General features: G+C 36.1%; 1 protein-coding gene and 1 long non-coding RNA gene across 3 annotated transcripts in view; one reads left to right on the forward strand and one right to left on the reverse strand.

Moving 5' to 3' along the window:
* Positions 1-20,822, reverse strand: part of ccdc141 (coiled-coil domain containing 141) — a 43,548-nt gene extending 22,726 nt beyond the window's left edge. The window contains exons 1-7 of one of the 2 annotated variants that reach the window (XM_055215346.2): positions 20,606-20,822; positions 14,936-15,058; positions 11,504-11,695; positions 9,036-9,144; positions 7,266-7,519; positions 2,788-2,907; positions 2,503-2,697 (exon numbers count right to left, since the gene is read on the reverse strand). In XM_055215346.2, coding sequence (XP_055071321.2) covers positions 2,503-2,697; positions 2,788-2,907; positions 7,266-7,519; positions 9,036-9,144; positions 11,504-11,608 — 783 coding nt within the window. In that variant the 5' untranslated portion in view covers positions 11,609-11,695; positions 14,936-15,058; positions 20,606-20,822. Of the gene's footprint in view, positions 1-2,502; positions 2,698-2,787; positions 2,908-7,265; positions 7,520-9,035; positions 9,145-11,503; positions 11,696-14,935; positions 15,059-19,107; positions 19,650-20,605 lie in introns of those variants that run through there. The other variant, XM_055215345.2, reaches the window with a different exon arrangement.
* LOC129451870 (uncharacterized) lies at positions 14,956-15,791 on the forward strand. Its single transcript, XR_008646908.2, has 2 exons — positions 14,956-15,087; positions 15,600-15,791. It is a non-coding gene; the product is annotated as an uncharacterized lncRNA (long non-coding RNA).
* Positions 20,823-24,156: the final 3,334 nt, after the last annotated feature.

Consider the following 24,156-nt stretch of genomic DNA (forward strand, 5'->3'; position numbering starts at 1 on the left):
GTGTTTGCATAATATATTTCAACCCTATATCACGCAAATACGTGACTATTTCACATATGGACCAATGTGAAAATGTCACGTTTTGCCGGTTTTGAACGTGAGCATGTCACGTTTTCTGTTTGTGTCACTTTCACGTTTTGGTTACTCAACTTTTTTGTCCTATTTTCAAACCATTTTCGCTTCGGTTTAGGGTTAGATTTGGTGCTTGTGTTATATGTCACTTTAAGTATTTGTCACTTTAAGTATTGGTTTATAAAAAAAAGATACAAGACTTATTCTTTTATATTTTCTAAACTTTAACCAATTGTCGCCTGACGTTGGGGTTAGAGTTTGTTTAGGTAAGGATGTCATTTTATGTAAATCTAACCCTAAACCGAAGCAACAATGGTAAGAAATTAGGACAAAAAAGTTGAGTAACCAAAACGTGAAAGTGACACAAACAGAAAACGTGACATGCTCACGTTCAAAACCGGCAAAACGTGACATTTTCACGTTGGTCCATACGTGAAATAGTCACGTATTTGCGTGATATTGGGTTGTATATTTGTGTGTGTATTGTGTTTAATTATCATCTATATATAAAAAATATATATTAAAATCTAAATAAATATGTATATACACTGTAAAAAATACTTTCTTGCCTTAAAATTTTTTGTTGAATCAACTTGGATTTACAAGTCATTTCAACTTTTCTTTTATTTATCTTGACTAGAGATGAGTTGTTACAACTACAGGTGAGTTGTTATAACTTATAAAATTAAGTTGACTTTTCTCAACTATATTTTATAAGTTATAACAATTCATCTCGGTTGACATGACTTGTAAATCTGAATTGATTTAACAAAAATTTTTAAGGCAGCAAAGTTTTTTTTGTACAGTGTACATGTAAATGTTTCTTAAATACATATATGCATGTGTGTGTATTTATATATACAAAATAATTACACACAGTGCATACACTGTAAAAAATACTTTGCTGCCTTAAATTTTTTGTTAAATCAACTCAAATTTACAAGTCATGTCAACAGAGATGAGTTGTCACAACTTATAAAATATAGTTGAGAAAAGTCAACTTAATTTTATAAGTTATAACAACTCATCTCTAGTCAAGATAAATAATAGTAAGTTAAAATGACTTTGATTCAACAAAAAATTTTAAGGCAGCAAAGTATTTTTTACAGTGTACATATATGTTATGCAAAAAACTTTTATTTTGTATGTGATTAATTGCGATTTTTTTACTATAGTATACTGTAGGATATTTCAATAATTACTATACTCCAATAACGCATTCTACATACTACAGTTACTACAGTAAATTGTAGTATATTATAATAATTATACTTCAATAAGGTATACTTACAGTATTTCATAATATGGACTACAGTGACTTGATAAACTGTATTAAATAATGTAATATACCTTAATATTTACTATAGTAAATTGTAGTATAATATAATATTACTATACTTATAGGTATACTACAGAATTAATTTAATATGAACTACCGTGAATCGGTAAACTGCAGAAATACTGTAATATACTTTAGTATTAACTATAGTACATTGTAGTATACTAAACATTTCTTAAATGCATACTACAGTATTCTCACTGCAAAAAAAAATACTTTCTTAGGATTTTTCTATTATTTTCTGTAAAAATATCTAAAAATTCATAAATTATGATGTATTTTCTTGATAAGCAAAATGACCCAAGAAAATCAGTCTAGTTTTTAGACAAAAAACATGAAATTTAAGTGATTTTGTGCATAAAACAAGCACATTTTTCTTGATTTTTTCTTGAATTTAGTGTTTAAGAAAAATGTTCAAGATTTTTTTGCTTACCCCATTGGCAGATCCTTTTGCTTGTTTTATGCACAAAATCACTTAAATTTGATATTCTTGGTCCAAAAACTAGACTTATTTTCCTGGGTCATTTCGCTCATCAAGAAAAAGCATCTTAATTTAGGAATTTGTAGATATTTTTACTGAAAACAAGACAGAAATACTAAGAATTTTTTTTCTTGAAAATCATTTTTTGCAGTGCAGTATAATTAATGTTTTTGCAGAATTGGGCATGCCTGAATTTAAAAGATTCATCTGCCCACCGACTTTGGAGTAAATTGAAACCACAACTTCTCTATTCTTTTAGAAATTTTTTGATGATGCAGTTGTGGACCCGCTGTCATTTGAAAGTAAATGCATAAACAAATAGCATCAAAGTAGTAAATAGCTATCCATTATACCCAGTCTTATTAAACATTAATGTAATGTAATAGGCCTACTGTATGGAAAACACAACATAAATCACTCAATGATCTCTCTTCTTTAAAGCCACTCTCATAAACACCAGCATAGGCTACAACTCCACTAGGAGGCAGTGCGACCAACAAAAACAACATCCTGCTGTTTATAACCAGAAGAAATTACAGAAGTGAACTATACTGAGATCTCAAGCTATTCAAAGCAGTTTAGTCACAGCGTGTGCTACTGGATTACGTACTTTATTAGCACTCCTGTAAAAGGCATTGCTCTCCTGTAGATCAGACAGACGAGTTATCATCAGACTGAAGATCCGCCGATGCGAGGCTTTCAGTTTCTCACTCTTCTCAGACAAACGCTCAAGGTCCGGGCAATTATTTATGGAAAGCAGTTCAGATGCTTCCTGTAGTAGCTTTTCAACCAGCACACCCCAGTCCTAAAAGAGAATTTGAAACCCAATTCATTCATCAGAAAGAATCCATATCTGTATGGGGGTCGAATGTTTATGAATGTGTCACAATCCTACCTTGACTTTCTGTTCAAACTCTTTGTATTCCTGAAATAAGTCCTCATTTTCTGACAGGGATGAACCCAGCTGATTGTTTTCCAAGAACAAAGCCATCTTTTCGTTAAACCACCTTGTTACCTTGACAAAGCACAGTTATTACATACAGAGATGTTATAAAATGCGTTATAATATAGGCATTATACTGTACAGATACAGTGGAAAGTCTAACATATTTCTATACTATAAAAAATATTTAATTAAGTAAAATAATAAATATAAATATTTTATATATAGTAGATATAAAAATAAATATGATGCAATATATGACATATACATATTATGACATTTTAGGGATTTAATATTGTTGATTTGTAGCAGAATAAATTGCTGTTTTTGTTAAAATATAAAAAATCTTTAATTTAACAGATTTAAAATGTTTATTATGTGAAAGAGTCCTTGGCCTTGAGGGCAGTAATGGTTTCCAACAGAGCTTGTTTTAAAAGCAAGTGCATATGACCTCTCAGCATGTTAAGTATGTTGGCCAGTTATTTTAGCTCAACATTTTATAAAGACTGTCGGTCATCAAAATGTCTTTGCACAGCGAGAGTTTGTGCCAATATACAAATGATAATTTCCACTAACTGCAGCATTATTTAATTACAGAGCTATTCAATATATAATAGCAGGTTTTGTGGACTTTGGTGAATTGATTTGGCACTAAACCGTTACTTTTCCTCTAAGATTAGGAGCAGATTTATGCTCATTTTGGAGAAAGGCCAAAGACACTTGACTGCTGTAATTTTATTCGGTCATCATTTGGAGGGTTTCATCTGCTTGACAATTAACTTCATTTTGATTTGGAAATAAATGACAGCTTAACAACATCTTACAATATACTTTTCAGTTATTAGTAAGAAAGTACAGCCAGCACTAACAAACAGTCTAACTTGAATAGCTTGCAAAATAGTGAACTTAACATACTTCATTTCACACGAGTCTTAAATAGTATAGTAATATTTGAAGTGCACCTATTTCATTGTTAAAAAACGACGTTATTTTGTGTATTTGGTTTGCGTGGTTTATGGTTAAAAAACATTATTTTCTAAATACCGTACATTTTTGTAGCTCCAGATTTCCCTTTCCTCCTGAAGCGTACGGATTTGAAAGCTCTGTGTCCCTGATTTGCCAGCTAATCTGTACGTTGTGATTGGCCTGAATACCTCAGCCGGAAATGTGACGCTCCTTACCATGTTTGAATGATTCCGTCACAATGCAATGCTAACAGGAGTTAACTTACAGGCTGTGAGTCCGAAGCGGAATGAATTATGATAATGTCGGTCTTCTCTACATCACCAATCCCAGGAAGTAAACTGTTGCCTACAATCCGTGTGGTGTTTGTTGTAGTCCAAGAAAAGAGATTTACGTTGGAGACGATAATTTGCATCATCATTTACTTTGGGGTTTGTACCTTTTGCATATCGTTAACATGTACTACTGTGGGTTTACACCAGATGCGAGTTAAACGATTTGCGCGAGTAGATTACATACAAAGTCAATGCAAAGACGCGATCAAACGCGTCCTCGCGTGGCGCGATGCGAATGACGCGATATGGGTGGCGCGTTTGCTGTGAAAACACGCGCTATTCCCCTCAATCGTGTCTTCGCCCAAGTTGAAAATATTTAACTCGAGGGAAAAATTTGCATGACACAAACTTAAATCCCGAGAGTAATCTAGAGCAAGCAACGCGATGCGATTGCACGTTTCGCGTTTGGTGTAAATCCACAGTAATACACACACACCAAAGTAGATGTTTAATCGTGAATCGGATAATTGGTGCTACTTACACTTAATTCTAAAGGTTATAATAGGAGCTTTGTTTTACATTTGACTTTTTATGAGAAATAACTTAAAGATAATTATTTTGAGATATTTTGAAATAATTGCATTTTTGTAAAGGACTTTTATTAGAAGTCAGATTCAGAATGATGATCAAAACATCCACAGAATTGTTATTGTTTTTGGATCAGTGGATGCTTCAGTGTTTTATAAGTTGGGTAAGAGCACCACCTGGTGGATAATAGCGGAAATGTGGATTGCAGTAAAAACTCCTTATGGCAGGAAAGCATTTTCTCTTAAAGGTGCTCTAAGCGAATTCACAAATTTTAGACCATAAAACATTTTATGTTACATACAGCAAACATATCCTCACTATCTGCTTGCTGTCTGACTGCTGATCAAACTGTAAAAATCGCGATCTCTGTAGACAGTCCAGGCTCCACAAACTTCAATAAAAACACTAGGGCTGCAGCTATCGATTCTTTTTGTAATCGATTAATCTAGCACTGAATCGATCGATTAATCGAGTAATCGGATAATTTTTTTGTGTGTTTTTAAACAACCAAAACAAATAATGCATAACGAAAATGACTTGGCTGTAAAATGTGCAAGCATTTGGCTTTTATTTCTAAAAAAAAACAGAGGTATTTGGCTCCAAGAAATAAGCCTATTTATTTCAATTTTTTACCCATTTAGTGTTTATAAGTGCTAGTGCCAACAATTAAACACTTTAATTTATTAATATGCACAACAGGTTTCATGCTGTAATCTAGCCCTGACATCAAAGTAAATATCTGGTATATGTACATTTCTACACCTGCAGCATTTACCATTAGGCTTTTAACATATAATATATCATTTCTGGGGTGAGCCTATTTGCTATGGTAACAACCTGTGTGTATGCGCGCACGTGCACTTGTGTTTGTGTGTGTGCACGCGTTCTGGGCGTGAGGAAGAGTGACACCCCAGTCAGACGTTCAGTTGCTTCATTGCATTTTGGTACTGCAGAAATACATACATTACTTTTCAATAGAACGCTGCATTTGGTTTGCATCACTTGCATTGCGGTGCATTTTAGGTTAAGAATCCGTTCGAAAAATCACAACATCACATCCCGCTGTATACAGTGAATGCATGCTAAAATTATTGTTGCGTGGCTACATAAAAGTTTAAGCATATGTGATGCATTGCGCGATCGGTCTGACTCGCGTGAGAGAGAATAACTTCCTAATGCTAAACTCCAATAAGACAGAGATTATTATTATTGAACAAAAAATGTCAGATTACAAGTTGCCCATATATGATTGCACTGTGGTGCCGTTTTTTGGTACACACACCTGTAGTGCATGCGTGTGTGTCAAGGGGTTCTTTTTTAAACTATACTGTCCTGCAATTGAACGTGAATACGTTTACTACTTAAAAACATCAAAGTTAAACATCATATCTAGTCAAACCGCATAACGACATCGCTACAAATACAGTATGGGATTAAAATCAGCGGAAGCTAAGTTACCTTGTTTCATCGACGCTTGGTGAAACAACAGTGGATGGTTTCAGTTCAGATGCTGAATGTAATGATCGCAAACTTTAGACAGTCTCTCTCTGCCGTTTATGGACATATTCGCTCCGCCATCGCGCCAACTAAATTAAAAATGTATCACGCGCTATGATGTGCTTCCTGAACATTGAACAACGGTCCGTGTGAATCAGATCTCGGCGCGTGTAGTGCGCGTCATAGGAATTTAACGAGGCTTCGAGGCAGAATTTTTGCCTCGAGGAATTTTTTGAATCGAGTAAATCGAGTAACTCGATGAATCGTTTCAGCCCTAAAAAACACAGTGGCCAAACCTACCACCACGAAACATAACAAAGTGTTCCAGCCAATAAACGACAAGAAGGATTTGGGGGAGGGGGTTGAGCGCGTTCATGAAAGCACGGAAGGGAGAGGGAGGAGTTAGCTACGCTCCGTTTGTTTGAAAACAGTTCAAACATCAACAAAAAGTGATGACATACAGATTCGCTTAGAGCGCCTTTAATTGACAAGATAACTCTTCAAAGGCAGGGAAATAGTTAAGAAGGATCTCTTGACAGAAACCCAATAACACATACATAATTATATTATCAGTGGTGTATAAAGACCTTACGTGGATGAATCGCCTGCGATTATGAATGCAATATTTTTTCCACCTTGTCAATGAACTACAGCTCTGTGAAGTAAATGCCACTCCATCTGAAAGCAGCTGATGGCGATATATTACTTATCAAGGAACCGGCTTTACTGACGAGATGCACGTGACAATCGCATGCGATTTATCATGCCGCCCTATTACATAATGAACTGTATTGGGTTTTTTTTACCTTAGAATGAACCGTTTTATCTACATATACGCGAGTCCCCTTACATGGAAGTCGCCATTTCGCGCCACCATGTTTCTACAGTAGCCCTGAATGGAGAAACTGCTCTTTTTTGTCACTACGTTGTCACAGACAGACAGTGAGGGCATATTTGTCCTGTGGTGGCTACAGTAGCTAAATATGCATTTCGAAAGGTAGGGGGTGAGTTGTGGACAGAGCCGTTGGTTGCAATTCACAGTCTCAACACTAGAAGCAGCTAAAAGTCCCACATTGCACCTGACACAATAAACAAAAAGTAACCTACTTCCTCTTCCTGTTGCTTCCATTGGCTAATGTGATGGATCATTTCCCGCTCATGCTGTTGTTGTCTCATATGAAGATCCACTTGTCTGCGCCTATCCTGCAGAATCTCCATTAAACCTTCAACCTTTCCAACGCTGTTCCAGGCCCCATGAGAAGCTTTACCATACCGCAGGGCTTGTTCAGATCGAAAGTCCTTTATAAACTCCAGCAGCTCACGACTTTTATTCAATACCAGCATTGACTTCTCCAGCATTCCTGGGGACAGGGCACAGAACACAAATATGCTGGTGCTTTTGTTCTACATTGTGTTAAATATAACAAAAAACTGTATTGACACATATTTGAAAGAGTTCATGATGTGAACCTGGACAAATTTGAGAATATCCTGACCATAAGTTATCTGCATAGCGTTTTATCACACTGCCATGTCAAAGTAAACTGTTAAAACTAAAGGTGGTACATAATGCCATAGAAGAACCATTTTTAATGTATGGTTCCATAAGGAACATTTAATATCCAAAGAATTGTTCTGTTGAAAAAATCTTTAGACTTTAAAAAGTTAAGAAAGAAATGCTTTTTCCAAGCACCTTTGACTAAATGATTCATATGGTTCATATTGGAGAAATCAAAAATGGTTCTTTTATGGCATCACTGCGAGAAACCTTCTGTAGCACCTTTATTTTTAAGAGTGTACCAGCAACACAGAAACAATGACTTTCTTACTAAGTATTTTTGTCTTGTTTTCAGAAAAATATCTAAAAATTCTTAAATTAAGATGTATTTTCTTGATAGGCAAAATGACCTAGGAAAATAAGTCTAGTTTTTAGACAAAAAATATAAACTTGAAGTAAATTAGTGCTTAAAACAGGCAAAAAATTGCCAATGGAATAAGAAAATTTTTCTTAAAATAAATGTACTTTTTTATAAACAGTTAATTCAAGAATTTTTTTCTTATTCCATTGGCAGATATTTGTGCTTGTTTTAAGCACAAATACGCTTAAATTTGATATTTTTGGTCTAAAAACTAGACTTATTTTCCTAGGTCATTTTGCTCATCAAAAAAGACATCTTAATTTACTGAAACAAGACAAAAATACTAAGTAAGAAAGTCATGTTTTGCTGTGTAAAGGTACAAATGTTGTCACTGCACACTTCAAATAATGATTTTCAAGAAGACACTTTCTTAGTATTTTTGTCTTGTTTTCATTTAAAATATCTAAAAAATTCTTAAATCAAGATGTAAGAAATTCATTTTTTTGCAGTGTGGGATGGTACCTTTGTAAAAGGTCCTAATGTACAATTTTTTGTACAGATACGTACCTTTGAGGTACCAATATACACCTTTTAGGTACAAAAGTGTACTTTTTGAAATGTACTGCCCTGATTATGCCAAGTGAGAGATGTCCTTATATGGTGTTGACCCAAGGACAGCATTTCTGTAAATAAAACCTAAACCCACCTAAACCACAAACACCCTAAAATCAGAGGGAAGTAGGTAAAAAAACAATGGTCTAGTAACACTAATCCTGGTTGTAAGCTTAAAAGCTTATTTCTGAAATCTGATTGGTTGATTGAAATGTTGTCCCAGGGTCAACATAATGTTGCTCTGAGGACATCAACCACTTTACCTTCTTGTACCTTCTTGTACCTTTTTTCTGAGAGTGATAATAATGCTTAAAATGTCATAGGTTTGATTTTATCACATGTTATCAGTTTGTGTATAGAGTACCTTGAATGCACTGCTTTGGATATTTTAACGTAAAGCTCCTACCTCTTCTAATAGTACTGTATCTCTGAAGCTTTTCATCCATGTTGTCTGCTGTGGTTTGCCCTTCATCAACACTCTGAAAGTCCTCAGCTTCATCGATCTTGATGGCAAACTGTAAATCGACAAAGTGTAGTGGTGTAATGCAAATTTGTTACATTTTTGAGGAGCATTCTGATCAATTAAGTCATACGTCAAAACACGAAACGTCTATGTATTTTGGGTTCATTTTTGCAGTTATTATCATATTGTCAAGTTTCATCCGTTCAACATCTGCAAGGAAACACAGTGTATGTACGTTATATAACAGCCTTCTGATGAATGATGTTACACAAAAGATAGCAGCAACCTTCATCAGATAAATACAGCTGAATCTACTGTACACACATCATCATAGCGATTATTTAACAGGAAACATGTCTGTTAAAACAAATATTGTTTTCAAATCAAACATGAAAAGTTTAAGCAACATGTCGTGAATGAACTAGTGAATGAAATCATAAACTTTCTAACTGAAGGATGAATTGGTAATATCAGGAATACTGTAATGTGACAGATTTACCCTTCATATCAGAGGAAACAGCTGTTAATCTTCAAACAACATATAAAGTACAAATATACAACACTGTTTGCTCAGTCAGTATTCAATTGCACTGCGCTTCCCGACTTTAAAGCTGTGAAAACAAAAACCAACCATTGTGTGTCTAAAGTGCGACAGATCAAAGTAACCATGATTTGTTAATATTGCAAAATATTTTTAGAAACGCACTGGCATTTATTCATTACAGTATTCATATATTGTTATAGAATGAATGTTGAAAAACATTGCAACTTGTCAACGATGGCGTTTCAAATTTTTACCACTGTATTTAATTTATTTCCCGCCAGCCTTTTTTTTTTTTTTGAAAAGTTGCCCGCCAGCATTTTTTTATGATTTTCACAAAAGATTTACAAAATGCCTTCCAGTAAAATATTTGTCTAAAAATATGTAAACACACAAATAAAAATGAAAAAAAAAATCACAATTTTTTAGCCTGGGTTTCCCCATGCTGCCTTGCGCGCAAATTTATTTAGGCTGCAGGTCTAGCATGGAAACCATGGACCTATTTTCCCCTTGAAATAGGGAACCAATCACAGAACAGGGAGGGGGCAGCAAGACGATGATGATGTCTATGCGACACACCGAAGCAGTTTTGTTTATCCAACACGGCAGCAGACGTGAAGTTACTTTTCGATGCAGCCTTAGATAGTGTACTAAGTAGTTTTGAACACAAGTTTATTAAAAAAGAGCATCTTTTGGTGTTAAACACTTTCATATCCTAGAAGGATGTTTGGATATGGCAAGACATGATAGCCACAGAGTTTTATAGGACCAACCTGCTAGGCATTGTCGTCAACGAAGTACAATTAACTTATAAATTGTAAGTGCTAATATTAAAATCATTGTCATTATGCCTGTAGCCTACCTACTGTGTTTGTCACAGTGCCACCAAGTTGTGTTGCTTTTCAATATCAATATACAGCTACCGGTTTAGTTGCATAGATTTCAGCTGTGTGCACATGTACCCGATAAAAGTTGTTGACGCTTTAAGTTATGTCGCTCTACATACGTCATCTGGTATAATTGAAACGATTGGCTATGAGCTACGTACAGACGCATTTGATAGACATTCGTAGCGCCCAATACTCCGCTTTGGGCATTCGTAAACCACGCCTCAAATACGAGAAAATGAGCATGTGGTTCCCAGACCACATCTCATTCTCTATGACAGTGGTTCTTAAACTGGGGGCCGCGAGATGGTGCCAGGGGGGCCCCAGTTTTATGACATTTTATAAAATACATTCATTTATCATGAATTCTGTGTGATTAAACCTAAAAAAATAAGGCTACTAACCAACAGCACTACTTTGTATAATTTAATATGTTTTGTCTTATTAAAATGTTACGTTTTAGAGCAATTTTATTATAAAAAAAAAAAAATTGGGTGGCCGCGAATGAAAGGAACCTTATACAAAGGGGGCCGCACGCTGAAAAAGTTTGAGAATCACTGCTCTATGAGACTGGTCTGATGTTAGCCAGGTTACAATTTTTTAGCAAAAAGCTGAAATAATTGCATTTTTGTGATGGAATTTTGTTAGAGATCAGATTCAGAACGATTATCAAAACATACACGGAGTGTAAAATTAATAGATAGCCATCTAGTGGATAATCACGGTATTACAGATAACCATAAAAATTCATCAGAAACACATTTTTCATGCAAATGTTTTCTCTTAATTGACGAGATAATACATCAATGGCGGGAAAAGAGTTAATTGTTAATTGACTTTCCTGAAATGTGGATCTGTGTCTAACACTTTCCAAAGCTTCATGATCATATTCTTACACTATCACTGAGCCCTCTGTAATACAAACTGAAAAGCAGATCATTGTTGTTCAATAGCCAGCTGTATTATCATCTCTTGTCTGTTACCTCCAGTGCACATTCAAAGAAATGGCAAGCCAATATCAGCAGAGATCTCCTCTTCTCCAGATGGGTCACCAGTGTCTTCCACGCCTCACTGAGAGAGACAGCCATGGCCTCATACACCGCCTCCTCTCCCGGCTTTTCCTTTGCTGTTTTATCAGCCTTCTCCAGCAGAGCCAACACTCCTCCTTCATGTTTCTGACAAACAAATGCTCAGATGTTTCTATATTTAATGATTAGACAACACATAACATTTGTCTTGGAAAGTCTTGAAAAAAATTGAAAGACCTGTCTGCTTGTACAGGATGCATGTAAGTAAATTAAAGGGATGGACAGGTATATTAGTCTGAGCTAACAAGAATTTGTACGCATTTTACAAGTTGGCGAATTACTATGAATTCGCACAAAGTGAATCGTACCAAAACATATAATAAAAAAAAGCAATAACAATGTACGAATGTGGTCGTACGAACTAAAACAAATTAGCCACTTTGTAAAATATTGCCATAAGATACCGTTAGAGATATCGGTCTATAATCGTTATCAGCAGATAAAAGCATTTTTTCACTATTGCATATCGGCAGATTGTTTAGTTATTTTTCACTTTCAGTTTGAATGCTCTGCACTACTAGGATTTCCGAACACGGAACATAGATGGTTTCATCCTATCCAGTCTCACAAAAATATGTACTGAACTGCTTTTTCCTATTTTCAAACCATTGTTGCTTCAGTTTAGGGTTAGATTTGATGTTTGCATTAAGATGTCACTAAGTATCGGTTTATACTATTTTTTTCTGATTTATTTTTTATATTTTCTAAATTTTAAAAAATTGTCGCCTTGAGTTAGGGTTAGAGTTGGGTTTGGGTAAGGATGTCATTTTATGTAAATCTAACCTTAAACCAAAGCGACAATAGTAAGAAAATAGGATAAAACAGTTGAGTAACCAATACGTGACAATGACACATAAACAGAAATTCGTGTTACGATTACGAAAAAACGCGGAAATTCGTGACAGTATCACGAAAAAGAATTAAAAAATTATACTATAGGTTACTGGGTGGTTTAATCGGACACACCTTTACTTCTGGTCTCTGTTTGTTTAAAGGTCTGACTGACTAGTATCTAAACTGAACTCTGAAACAAAATAAATAACATCGAAAATAACAAATGTTTTGGTTTCCTAAAGACAAGGGGAGACAGCGATCATGGATCAATGCTATGTGAAGGGAGGTTTGGCAATCATTTTGTAGTTAACATTGTATACATTATAGTACCATTTTACGCAGTAACGTTAGGCCAGTGTCGTTTTTCATACGCTTTAGCTATGAAATATGAACTACGGTAATCTACTTGTTGTTTATTTAGCTTGTTATCAGAAATAAACTATTGTTAAAAAGCACCTATTTCATTGCTAAAAAACAAGGTTATTTTGTGTATTTGGTATAATACAATGTGTTTGTGTGGTTTATGGTTAAAAAACACAATTTTGTATAGGTACCTCACTACTAAATTATAAAACATTCTTTAAACATATAGCAAAATCTATAAAACATTTAGAAACATTTGCTTGTGTGGCATATATAAATATTAAGACAGGTATTTTGATATAAAGTTATTCAAATAAGACAAAACTTTTAGGGGCGGTTTCCCGGACAGGGATTAGACTAGTCCTCCTGAACTAAATTTTTTTTAAAGGTCACGTTCTTTCTGATCCCATTTTTAAACCCTAGTTAGTGTGTAATGTTGCTATAATAACAATACCTGTAAAATGATAAAGCTCAAAGTTCACTGCCAGACGATGTATTTTCGATATAAGTATTTATCCTTGTTCTGTGATGTGACATGTAGACAAAAACATTTTGTTTGGGTCTGTAATGCCTTAGAAGCTACCTAAAAACCTCTCTCAGATAGCTCTATTAGGGTGGGGGATTTCAAACAAGTGGTTTTGCACCTATTTGGCTCCCCCTACTGGCTTAACTTGCAATCTCATTACTGATTGGCTGACTTTGCTGCCACTCAAAAAATGTAGCCAATTATTTTAAAGTGGAGGGGCAGTGAGATGCCTGTGATGTCATAAGCATCAGTTTTTCAGATTGGGCTGTTTTCTGGCTGACATTTCTAAAAGAGGAATTTCTATGAGACTGAGATCTTTAGCATGTTTAGCATTTTTTGTATGTTTGTGAATGTGGGTAGACTACCATTATTCAACAAAGACAAGGTAAAAATGGTTTTTCATTCTCTGTCCCCTTTAACAGAATTCGCCTAAAAACAGCCTACAGCGAACGGCCGGTTTGGACTACAGTCCTCTGCTTTAATGACGTCACTAGAACAGTTTTTTGACTAAACTCCACCCACAGGAATACATCAGTCACCAGATAAGTTACCGGCAAGCTAAGCTGCTATCGAATCACAACACACTAAACAAACTACACAATCAGAACTCGACACATATTTCTAAAGGATGGACTTCATAGAACAAGGAAGACATCAGACCGTTTTTAGGACAGTGAAAACAGCGCTATAGAGATAAGTAAATTGTGTGAAAAATACCAAGTTTTTTATACGTGAAACATGAACACGTTATATTGTGCACTGTAAACACAATCAAAGCTTTAAAAAAACAAAAAGGACGGGACCTTTAAGAGCTGTCCAAACTGAAAACAATGTGCACTGACATCAGTACGATTTGTTTTGCCTCAAAATGTACACAAGTAATGTTTTTAGTAAGGCATGCTTGTTAAAACTAGTTATATTTCCAAATTAAACTAAGGCCTAGGTTTAATATAATCCCTGCCCGGGAAACCACCCCTAAGATTTTACTGTAAAACATTTTCTCTCTATTTTAAGACCATAACATCAATTCTTATCCACAAATCTTAACGTGAATCATGCCAACTACACAAGACACTAAAATAATATAAGACACTAACACATAAAACCACTCGGAGTATACAACTAAAAGCATATTTACTTTATATCGAGCGACAGGGTATAGTCTACATTTTATCTGTTCTCTGGGCATTGAACTCATGACCTTGATGTTGCAAATGCAATCCTCTACAACAGTGGTTCTCAAACTGGGGTCCGGGGCCCCCAGGGGGGCCGCGAGATGGTGCCAGGGGGGCCCCAGTTTTATGACATTTAATAAAGTACATTAATTTATCATGAATTCTGTGACATTAAACCTAAAAAAAATAAGGCAGCATTACTTTGTATAATTTAATGTTTTGTTTAATTAAAATGTGAAGTTTTAGAACTGTTTTTCTCATAAATTTTCTTTTGGGGGGCCACGAAGGAATGCACCGTACACAAAGGGGGCCCCACGCTGAAAAAGTTTGAGAACCACTGCTCTACAAGTTCAGTTAAGGATATGTTAATGCAATCCTCTATACAAACTGCAGTTCAGGATTTGTCGAGACCAAAAATCTAGACATTACCTTCAGTTTAGTTAGAAGCTGCTCGTGTTCCTGTAGAAGTTTTTCTGTCTCATCCTTGTTGTCTCCAATCTCCAGGAGGTTGGGTTGTGCTTCAGTCAACTGTAGTTGCAGCAATTCTCCACACTTCAATGAAACCAAAAACCAAAGACATGGTAATGTACAATGATGCTGCATACACAAGTCTCAAGTGCATCTCACAACACTAGAAGTGTCCTATGGTTTAGGCAAGAAACGCTTTGATTTCAATGTAAAATGCCAGAGTGTGTTCTCATCAGATTTATTGCTAGCCTTAATGCAGACTTTGGCATTCAAACTGTGCCGATCCCCAAATCGTATAGCAATTTGCAAGTACTACACGAGCCATTCTGAGATTGAGTGCAATGTTAAAAGCTGCCGCAGCTGTCGCTGCATGTCTCGTTTGTTAAACAAATGCAAAAAATACAGTTTAAGGTATGCGGACTGATTGCTGACTAATTATCTTCACTGTATATTTTAAGATTGTGCACAGTGTTTATGCAGGCATGCGGTACCCTTTAATACCAGCATGCTTATTGTTGAAAAATCTGAAATTACTCCCGGTGACTCTGCGTCAAACCCATGCTGTTTATTTGTCATTGGAACAAGAAGAAATTGTGATGAATTTTCCTTGCTTTCCATAAAACAGATTATAGTGTCCATGGAGTCCAGATCCAAACAGTACAGGAACACTACAGCTTTTGTTTCACTAACACATCAGATAACAACAGGATTAGACTGTTGCTAGACAGGGAAACGACAAGATCCAGAGGATAATCATGAATAATTCAAGCCATCAGGAGGATGGATGCTCACATAGCTCAGTGTTTTTTCTCACAGGTTTTTGTCCCCCACTACATTATTAGGCATTTTTTAAAATTCACATTTCATACAATTTTTTAATAGTAAAACTAAAATGTGAGAGCTTTTTTCAATTTTACAGTTTTTGTAACACATGCTGGGTTGTTTTAACATAAAATGCTGGGTTGTTTTAACCCATTGTTGGGTCAAATATAAACATTTTCTGGGTTAATTTAACACAACGGCTGGGTTCGTTTATTTTTTGACTCAATGCTGGGATGAAATTAACCCAGCATTAATTTTCGGCGAAATTACCGGCGGTCTTGTGCGTGCAAAAAAACGCCGGAAAACAGGTCAATCTCAACATAGCACTGTGACGTTACAGTCGTGATGTACGCCCCAACATTAAATTACACATTAAATTAATTACAATGTTGTTATAAACAATGAGTTAGTGCTATCTGCTACACTCTAAAAAAATAAGTGCTAAATAGCACTAAAAGCTTGTAATCATAGGGGAACCATTTTTAGTACTATATTGCACCTATAAAGGCAACCTGATCTCACGGAAAGTCGTGTTATAGTCACACAAAATTTGATCAATTTATTCATGTCCATGGCACGAAAATCTGCTTTTTTACGTGCCTTGAGCATGAATGCCTTTTTCGTGACACTCGTGTCTTTCGTGTCCATGGCATGACTTTCTTTTTCGTATCATTTTACAGTATGTATTGTCCCCCCCCCCATTTTTAAATCATTGTCGCTTGGGGTTGGGGTTAGATTTGGGGTTTGGGTTAGGATGTCTAAAAATGTAACAGAAAATGATTCTAACAATGGTAAGAAAATAGAAAAAAATATGAGAAAACAATACATAAAATGAAACGAAATGAAAAAGAAAGTTGTGCAATGCAAACGAAAAACTATTTATAGAAATTTGTGCATGTGTCACGAAAAAGGCATTCATGCTCAAGGCACAAAAAAGCTGGATTACGTGCCATGGACACAAATAAATTGATACAATTTTGTGACTATATCACGACTTTCCGTGAGATCAGTCTGTATAAAGCACCTTTGAAGAACCATCCGGGGGTGATATAGCACCTCTATAGCACCAGATATGGTTCTATACAGCACAATATGGTTCTACACAGGTACTACATAGGTGCTATGGCACTTAATGTGGTTTCCACTTTTAGTGCTTTTTAGCACAGTTTGTTTTTAGAGTTTAGTGTTTAGGCTGAATTTCAACTATTGACGTTACAGAAAAATAACACAAACTTGCCACTCAGACACATCCATTAACAATCCTAAATAATTGATTAGTCCTCAAATTCTGTATCTTCGTCTACTACTGGCTTAAACATAAGATCTGTTTGCACACACACAGAGCTACTGAACTGAACTGCTCTGAGAAACAGCCAATCAGAGCAGAGCTCAACATTATTATTCATGACCCTTTCAAATAAAATAATAATAGACCATTTCATTCTAAAAGGCAAATCCTAGGGCTGTAAATGGACATGTAAAATGTTTCTAGATAATTTTTGCACTTAATATTATGAAGATATTATACATTCTATGAAGATATTAAAGAACAATTTAACATATTATTTAAATGCATTTGTTCACACCTTTAATTGTTATGACTTATTACTTTTTGAATTAGGTAACTATGAGATTCTGCACTTACAAGCGCATTTTTCAGTGATGATGTGAACAACACTCGAAAAAGTGCTGGGTTATTTTAATCCACCTTTGGGTCAAAAATGGAAAAACCGTTGGGTTAAATTAACCAAGAAATGTTTATTTTTGACTCATTAATGATGGTACTACAGAATGCTGCTGCTTACTTATTAACTGGTACTTATAAGCAAGAACATATCACTTGCATCTCTACACTGGCTTCCCATACATTTTAGAATTGATTAAGATTTTAGTGTTAGTAAAGCATTACATGGGTTAGCACCGAGCTATCTTTCAGATTTAATACAGCCACATACTCCAGTAAGAGCACTTACTGATAATTCACTCTTGGCCATTCCCAAAACTAGGCAAAAAAGCAGAGGGGGTTGAGATTTTGCAGTGGCAACCCCGAAACTATGGAATTGTTTGCCACTAAATGAAAGGTAAGCCCAAACACTTTCCATTTTTAAAGGGGACATTTCACAAGACTTTTTTAAAATCTTTGGTGTCCCCAGAGTACGTATGTGAAGTTTTAGCTCAAAATACCATATAGATAATTTATTATAACATGTTAAGATTTACACTTTGTAGGTGTGAGCAAAAATGTGCCGTTTTGGGGGGTGTCCTTCAAAATGCAAATGAGCTGATTTATGCACTAAATTGCAGTGCTGTGGTTGGATAGTGCAGATTAAGGGGCGGTATTATCCCCTTCTGACATCACAAGGGGAGCCAAATTCAATTAACTATTTTCTTGTAGAGAATGGTTTACCAAAACTAAGTTACTGGGTTGATCTTTTTCACATTTCCTAGGTTTATAGAAGCACTGGGGACCCGATTATAGCACTTAAACATGGAAAACGTCAGATTTTCATGATATGTCCCCTTTAAATCAAACTGAAAAACTATTTTATAGTCTAGCATTTAACTCAGTTTGAGAGCTTTTCTTTTGTTCCCTATGTTTTATGATTATTGTATTGTTGTTTTTGCTTCTATGTCGTTGTATTGTCTATTTTATTGTTATTCTTATGTTTTAATTGTTTCATTTTGTCTGTATAGCACTTTAAAAGACACTTGCTGTTTTTAAAAAAGTGCTTTATAAATAAACCTTGAGTTGAGCAATCAGTTAAATTACAATCCAAGGGGCTCGGCTGGTCTCTTTTTAACCCTAACATTCGTACATCTGCTCTGTTGAATTTTTAAAAATTATGCCTTGATAACAAATCATCAGGTTTTAGATAAACGTCTTGTCTTCATACCAGTTTAAGTTTATTCTGTAAAGCAACATCCCAAAAACCAAGAAGTTTCACTAAAAATGTGATGTTTAATGAAATGCCTTATATTAAATTATTTGTGTTTCTAATTTGGCAGACGCTTTTATCCAAAGTGCATTTAAGTTAAATATTTTTGAAATATCAGTCTGTGTGGGATCAAACCCACAAACCTTTGCGCTGCCAACACAATGCTCTATACAAAACAGGGTCGGTGTGTGCTCAATGCATACATGTTAAATGCATAGGGATTAGAAAATGGCAATGGAATTCCCTATTGGCCTCTGTACAATAAAACAATGAATTCACTTACTAATTTTAAGCAGCATCAAGTTAATAAGATGCATACCAGACACACAATTCATTTGTTCAGACTCTGTATTGTTAAAGCAGAACAACAAGTACCTTTAGCACCGCTACAACAATCTGTGAATCTCCAGCCTGCACAGCCACAGTACTGATTGTTGTTGTGGAAGGTTGACCTCCAGCATCACCTTCACTGGACATTGTGGACACTGTCCCCCGAGTCCACGTGTCCAAACAACCAGAAAGGTCAGAATAAAGCTCAGGACCTTTGGTAATCCAGATCTCCACCTCTCGACTCTTTCCAGAACTTCACAGCCGACCCAGCAGCAGACAGCGAAACCCAAATAGAGCGGAGTCTCTGGGGTTGAGGGTTTCCTTAAAGTGACAGCACCTACATTCCCATCAAAGGTCCATCTGCCCTGCAGGTAAACTCCTCGTAACCTCTCACCAAAGAAGATCTTCCAACATTTTGGCTCTCGCAGGCTCCGAGGGCTTGAATGAACTTTACGGAACAGACACAGTCGACTATGTTGACAGGGCAGAGTGCGGAGTGTTAAAAATAGAAATGTCCACTTGGTTTATCATACTGTGCTGAGAGCCGTTTGACACACCCCCTGTTTGGTGGTTTGCGTCTGTTGCCCTCCCCTTACAAACAACTCCCTCTTCTAAACCATTTATTTGACTCAGAAATCACTCAGGACTTTTTCCATTACTGTATTTTGTCATCATGCACTATTAAGTCGGAACGTCATTCCCAGCATTCCCTCCATGGCATCTTTCTGTCTGGCATGTCAATGTTCATGTTTAAAATGACTGAGAGGCTTCAAAGCACATGACCGCCGGAAAGCCACATTACATTCCTTTATATTAAATGTAATGGCTACTAAATTATTCAAAAAATTGCTTTGATACTTTAAACTTGCTTTGTGCTTGCTTTATTATAAATTGCAAAACGTTTAAAAAGTTGCAGTTGTGTGTAGTCAACCATATCCTTAACACTAACTAATTAAAAACATTAATTTGTAAATATAAAATTGTAAATATTACAACATGGAGCTCCCGTATAACTCAGTGGATGAGCATTGCATTAGCAAAGCAAAGGGTAATGGGTTTAAACCCAGATCTCACATACTGATAAAATGTATTAGTAATCTTGCTTTGAATAAAAGCATCGGCCAAATGCGTAAATGTTTTTCTAAAATATTAACTTGAAGCTGCACACGGTAATTGTTTTAGTGTGTTATGAGTAAACACTAATCTATAGTGAATATAATCAATAACCTGACAATTTAAGAATATATACTCTGTTATTGGCATTCAGGCAGCTTCCTTGATATGAGCTTTAAGTAAACTAAAATCTATATCTTTGCATTGTTATCAAAACGCCTTCAGTGGCCAATACAGACACTTATTGGACTATTTTTGCCATTTACTAAGCATATGGCTGTCACAGCATGTTGCTAATAACTGATAGAAATCAATGTAATAGATATCTGTCAGTAGCAACATTTATATTTTATATTATTTAAGATATTAATCACATTATTAGGAGTAAAGCAGTGGAAAGTGCACATTTCTATCAGCATCATATACTCACTGCTAGAGAAATGTTGTCTTTTCCACTGAGGACAATAGCTCAACATCCCGAAACCTCTGGGGTCTTCATATCTGTGCCTGACGGAGGAAATGGTTTGGGATAGTGGGGAAAAAGGAAAAGCACTGAAAAAGCAATTCATCTGCACATCGCCCCACAAGTAGGGGTGCGCAGGGCAAAAACCAACGCGGGTTAGTTGTAACACGGACTGTTTACATTGTTGCACAAGGTTTAGCGTTTTGTTTTTTCTGTATTTTTTCACGCTGCCCAAAGACGATCTCCCACAAATGATTAGAAATGTATAATGTTTTTCCAGAGAGTTATTGAGGAACAAGTGTTTTGGTGGCATGTAAGTAAATGTTTTTATCATATGTTTTTTTTTTTTCGGTTTCTAAGTTGCATGTGTGAGATACCAAATCCAGTGCTATGTCATTATTAATCAGTGTCTTGTTGACTAAAACATAGCATCGTTTTGAAATATGTCTGCAGCTCTTAGCAACTTTTTTGGTGGGCTTGAATATATTTTGACCCAGCAGGGTTAATTGTAACGCTGTGTTACCACTGACCCCTCAGCACTTAACACTTAGCTCAGTCACACCAAAAGCGCTTTAAACGCTTACAAACGCAAGGCGCGACGCACTGCCTTTTTTAAAAAAGAGCAGTGCAGCGCGGCTTTTCATATTGCTAAGCAACCACCGAGTCAGCTGTCTTGTCAATCAAATATTGAAGCGTGAGTGCTCTTTTGCTGTTAACTGTCATATTAGCAGAAACTTTAAAAAGAGGGCGCTTGCTCTGACCTTGTTTGGGGATAAGAGAAGCACAAACACGCAGGAGAGAGTGAGCGAGTGGAGTCCGGTTCTTCAAACCAACTGTAAACTTCCCTCGCCACAACGTAAGGCCCGCCTCTCCCCTCATTCGATTGGACAATGGAAGACGCGAATGACGTCAGGCGCTTCTCCGCTCTCAGCGCTCCTTCAAAAACGCGTGCGCGGCAGGCGGCAGAAAACCGCAAGGCGCTCGGCGCGCAGAAACAGCGCGCAAACGCGCCCTGCCCATAGAATATCATTCAAAAAAGGCGCCTGCAACTGCCATAAACGCTTTTGGTGTGACTGAGCCATTACTATAGACGGGTTTAGCAGTAACAACATAAACAAGCGGCTGTCACGGTCCGCACGTAACTTCCGGTAAACTCCTCTAATAATAAATAACAACAAAGTACTTTAAATGTAGTTTATTTATATAACAAGCAAAAAACAACACATAGATTACCTAGAAAACCAAAATATTTGTTATTTTCGACGAGGCATTTGTTCAAGAGATCAGTTTAGCAACTAGTCAGATCATTAAAAAAACAAAACCGGAAGTAAGGTTCGGATCCAGACGTGTTTCACGTGCGTCCGATGAAACCGTCTATATGAAAACCGCTAGCGTTTGCATAATTCTTGCCGTTGTTTTAAATAGGCTACACAGAAATGATTGCTGGCTGCCAACAAAATAAATGTGCCTGTCTTATCAAAAACCGTGTGTCAAATTTATTTTTGTTCATATCTTTAATATTGATTGAATGACACGTCAAAGATGGAAATCATAATGAAATGAATGGCTAAATCAGACTTTGATGCTCATTATCTCTAGGGTGGCCATTCATGCTAGTTCCGCCAGACACGTCCCGAACATGTTTTCGGGTTCGTTCTCCGGAAGTCACGTTGCTCGACCGCATACGTCATCACATTTCAGTTAAAATACATTAGAAAATTAAGATTTATTTATTTTAAGACATACAATGATTGTAGTTTCATTCTTACCTTGAAATTTAACGGTTGCTTTTCTGAAATTAAACCCGAAATATTAAACCTTGATGACGTATGCGGTCGACCAACGCGACTTCTGGAGAACGAACCCGAAAACATGTTCGGGACGTGTCCGGCGGATCTGGCACGAATGGCCACCCTAATTATCTCAGAATTTGATTTTGAAACTGTAGTATGGTTGACTGGATCACATATAAAAAACGTTTTGTCATAATTGTGCTGCTTTTTCTCACATACTTAGACATTTGTATCCATTTATAATTGAACTATTGTTCGAAAAGGGCTGGATGAATGAATACAGTGTGGATGCCTGTCTATTATAGACAGATATATAAACAATATCCACTTCAAATATATAGACAAAATAGTATTGAAATATTTGCCTGCAAACTTAATTTTAGCAAGTGTTACAACTTACCCCCTGCCTGTTACAATTAACCCCACCTATGGGGTAAGTTGTTACGTTTGCACTTCTGTCACGTTTGGTGTAATTGTCCAAGAATGGTAAGTACTAGAAACAAACTTCAAGGGGCGGTTTCGCGGACAGGGATTAGCTTAATCCAGGACTAACTAGGCCTTGGTTTAATTAGGAAAAATAACTAGTTTTAACAAACATGCTTTACTGAAAACATTACCTGTGTGCATTTTGAGGCAAAACAAAGGGCACTGGTGTATTTTAAGATATGTCAGTTCAAGTTGTTTTCAGTTTGGACAGCTCTTAAAAATGTTTTAGTCTAGGACTAGTCTAATCCCTGTCCGGGAAACCGCCCGCAAATGTTCATTAGTAGCAGAGATGTGTGTGTGTTGCTTGTGTAAAAATATATTTAATCAAACTCAAATCTTTTTTTAATGATTGAGCCAAAACCAAAAAGCGTTAGGTTGTGCCCCACTCTCCTTTACTACGCTTAACATTTCATTTGTTTCCTTTAAAATCCAATTGTGCAAACTGAACATCAATTATTTGTGACGGAAGGCAGCTTATTTAATTCTTCTACGTGTTAAGTGTTTTTATGTACAGCTGATTCTACCTTATATAAGACATTCAGTAGAGAAGACAGAAGTGGGCAGGGATCATTCACTACAATACTTACCACCATGACTAGAGATTTTCATGACATTTCCCTATATATTTACACCATACAGATTATTAAAATGTATTGTCAGAATTGTTACAAAGTTGCTAAATGTCACTAAAGGTATTCAGTATGTCTCCCTATTGGTTCTGTTGCCCCTCCCCCAGTTAAATTCAGATCATCATTATTACCCAAACCAGCATAGAGACAGCAACTGGTAAGACAGCTGAGAAATTTGAAAGACTTTAGAGAGCATCAAGAGGCAGAATGGGAAGGCCCTTGAGGCCCCAGCCACCCGTGCCATCTGTCAGGGCCCCTGATAAACTCACAGGTTTATTATTAGACAGATTCCTGTACCAGTCAACACATAAGCACCATCTTTCTGGAATGCATGTTAAAAACACATTGTTTAGTTGTGTATGTGTGCATCTATCTATGTACAGTATGTGGATAGGTACAGTACAACGTCTCGTACAGTACTGTGCAAAAGTCTTAGGCCACCATCACCAGCTTTGTTGTTTTAGCAAAGTTTTAATGTCCATCCATATTTATTTTACAGAATATACAGGAAATAAGTACATAAAATTAAAAACAAATTTCAGAACTAAATGTCTTCTTCAGGTATCAGTCAGAATTTAGTGTGACCTCTCTTGACACGAAACACATCTTT

The sequence above is a fragment of the Misgurnus anguillicaudatus genome, chromosome 17 (assembly GCF_027580225.2).
Source record: "Misgurnus anguillicaudatus chromosome 17, ASM2758022v2, whole genome shotgun sequence".
In the NCBI taxonomy this organism is placed as follows: Eukaryota; Metazoa; Chordata; class Actinopteri; order Cypriniformes; family Cobitidae; genus Misgurnus; species Misgurnus anguillicaudatus.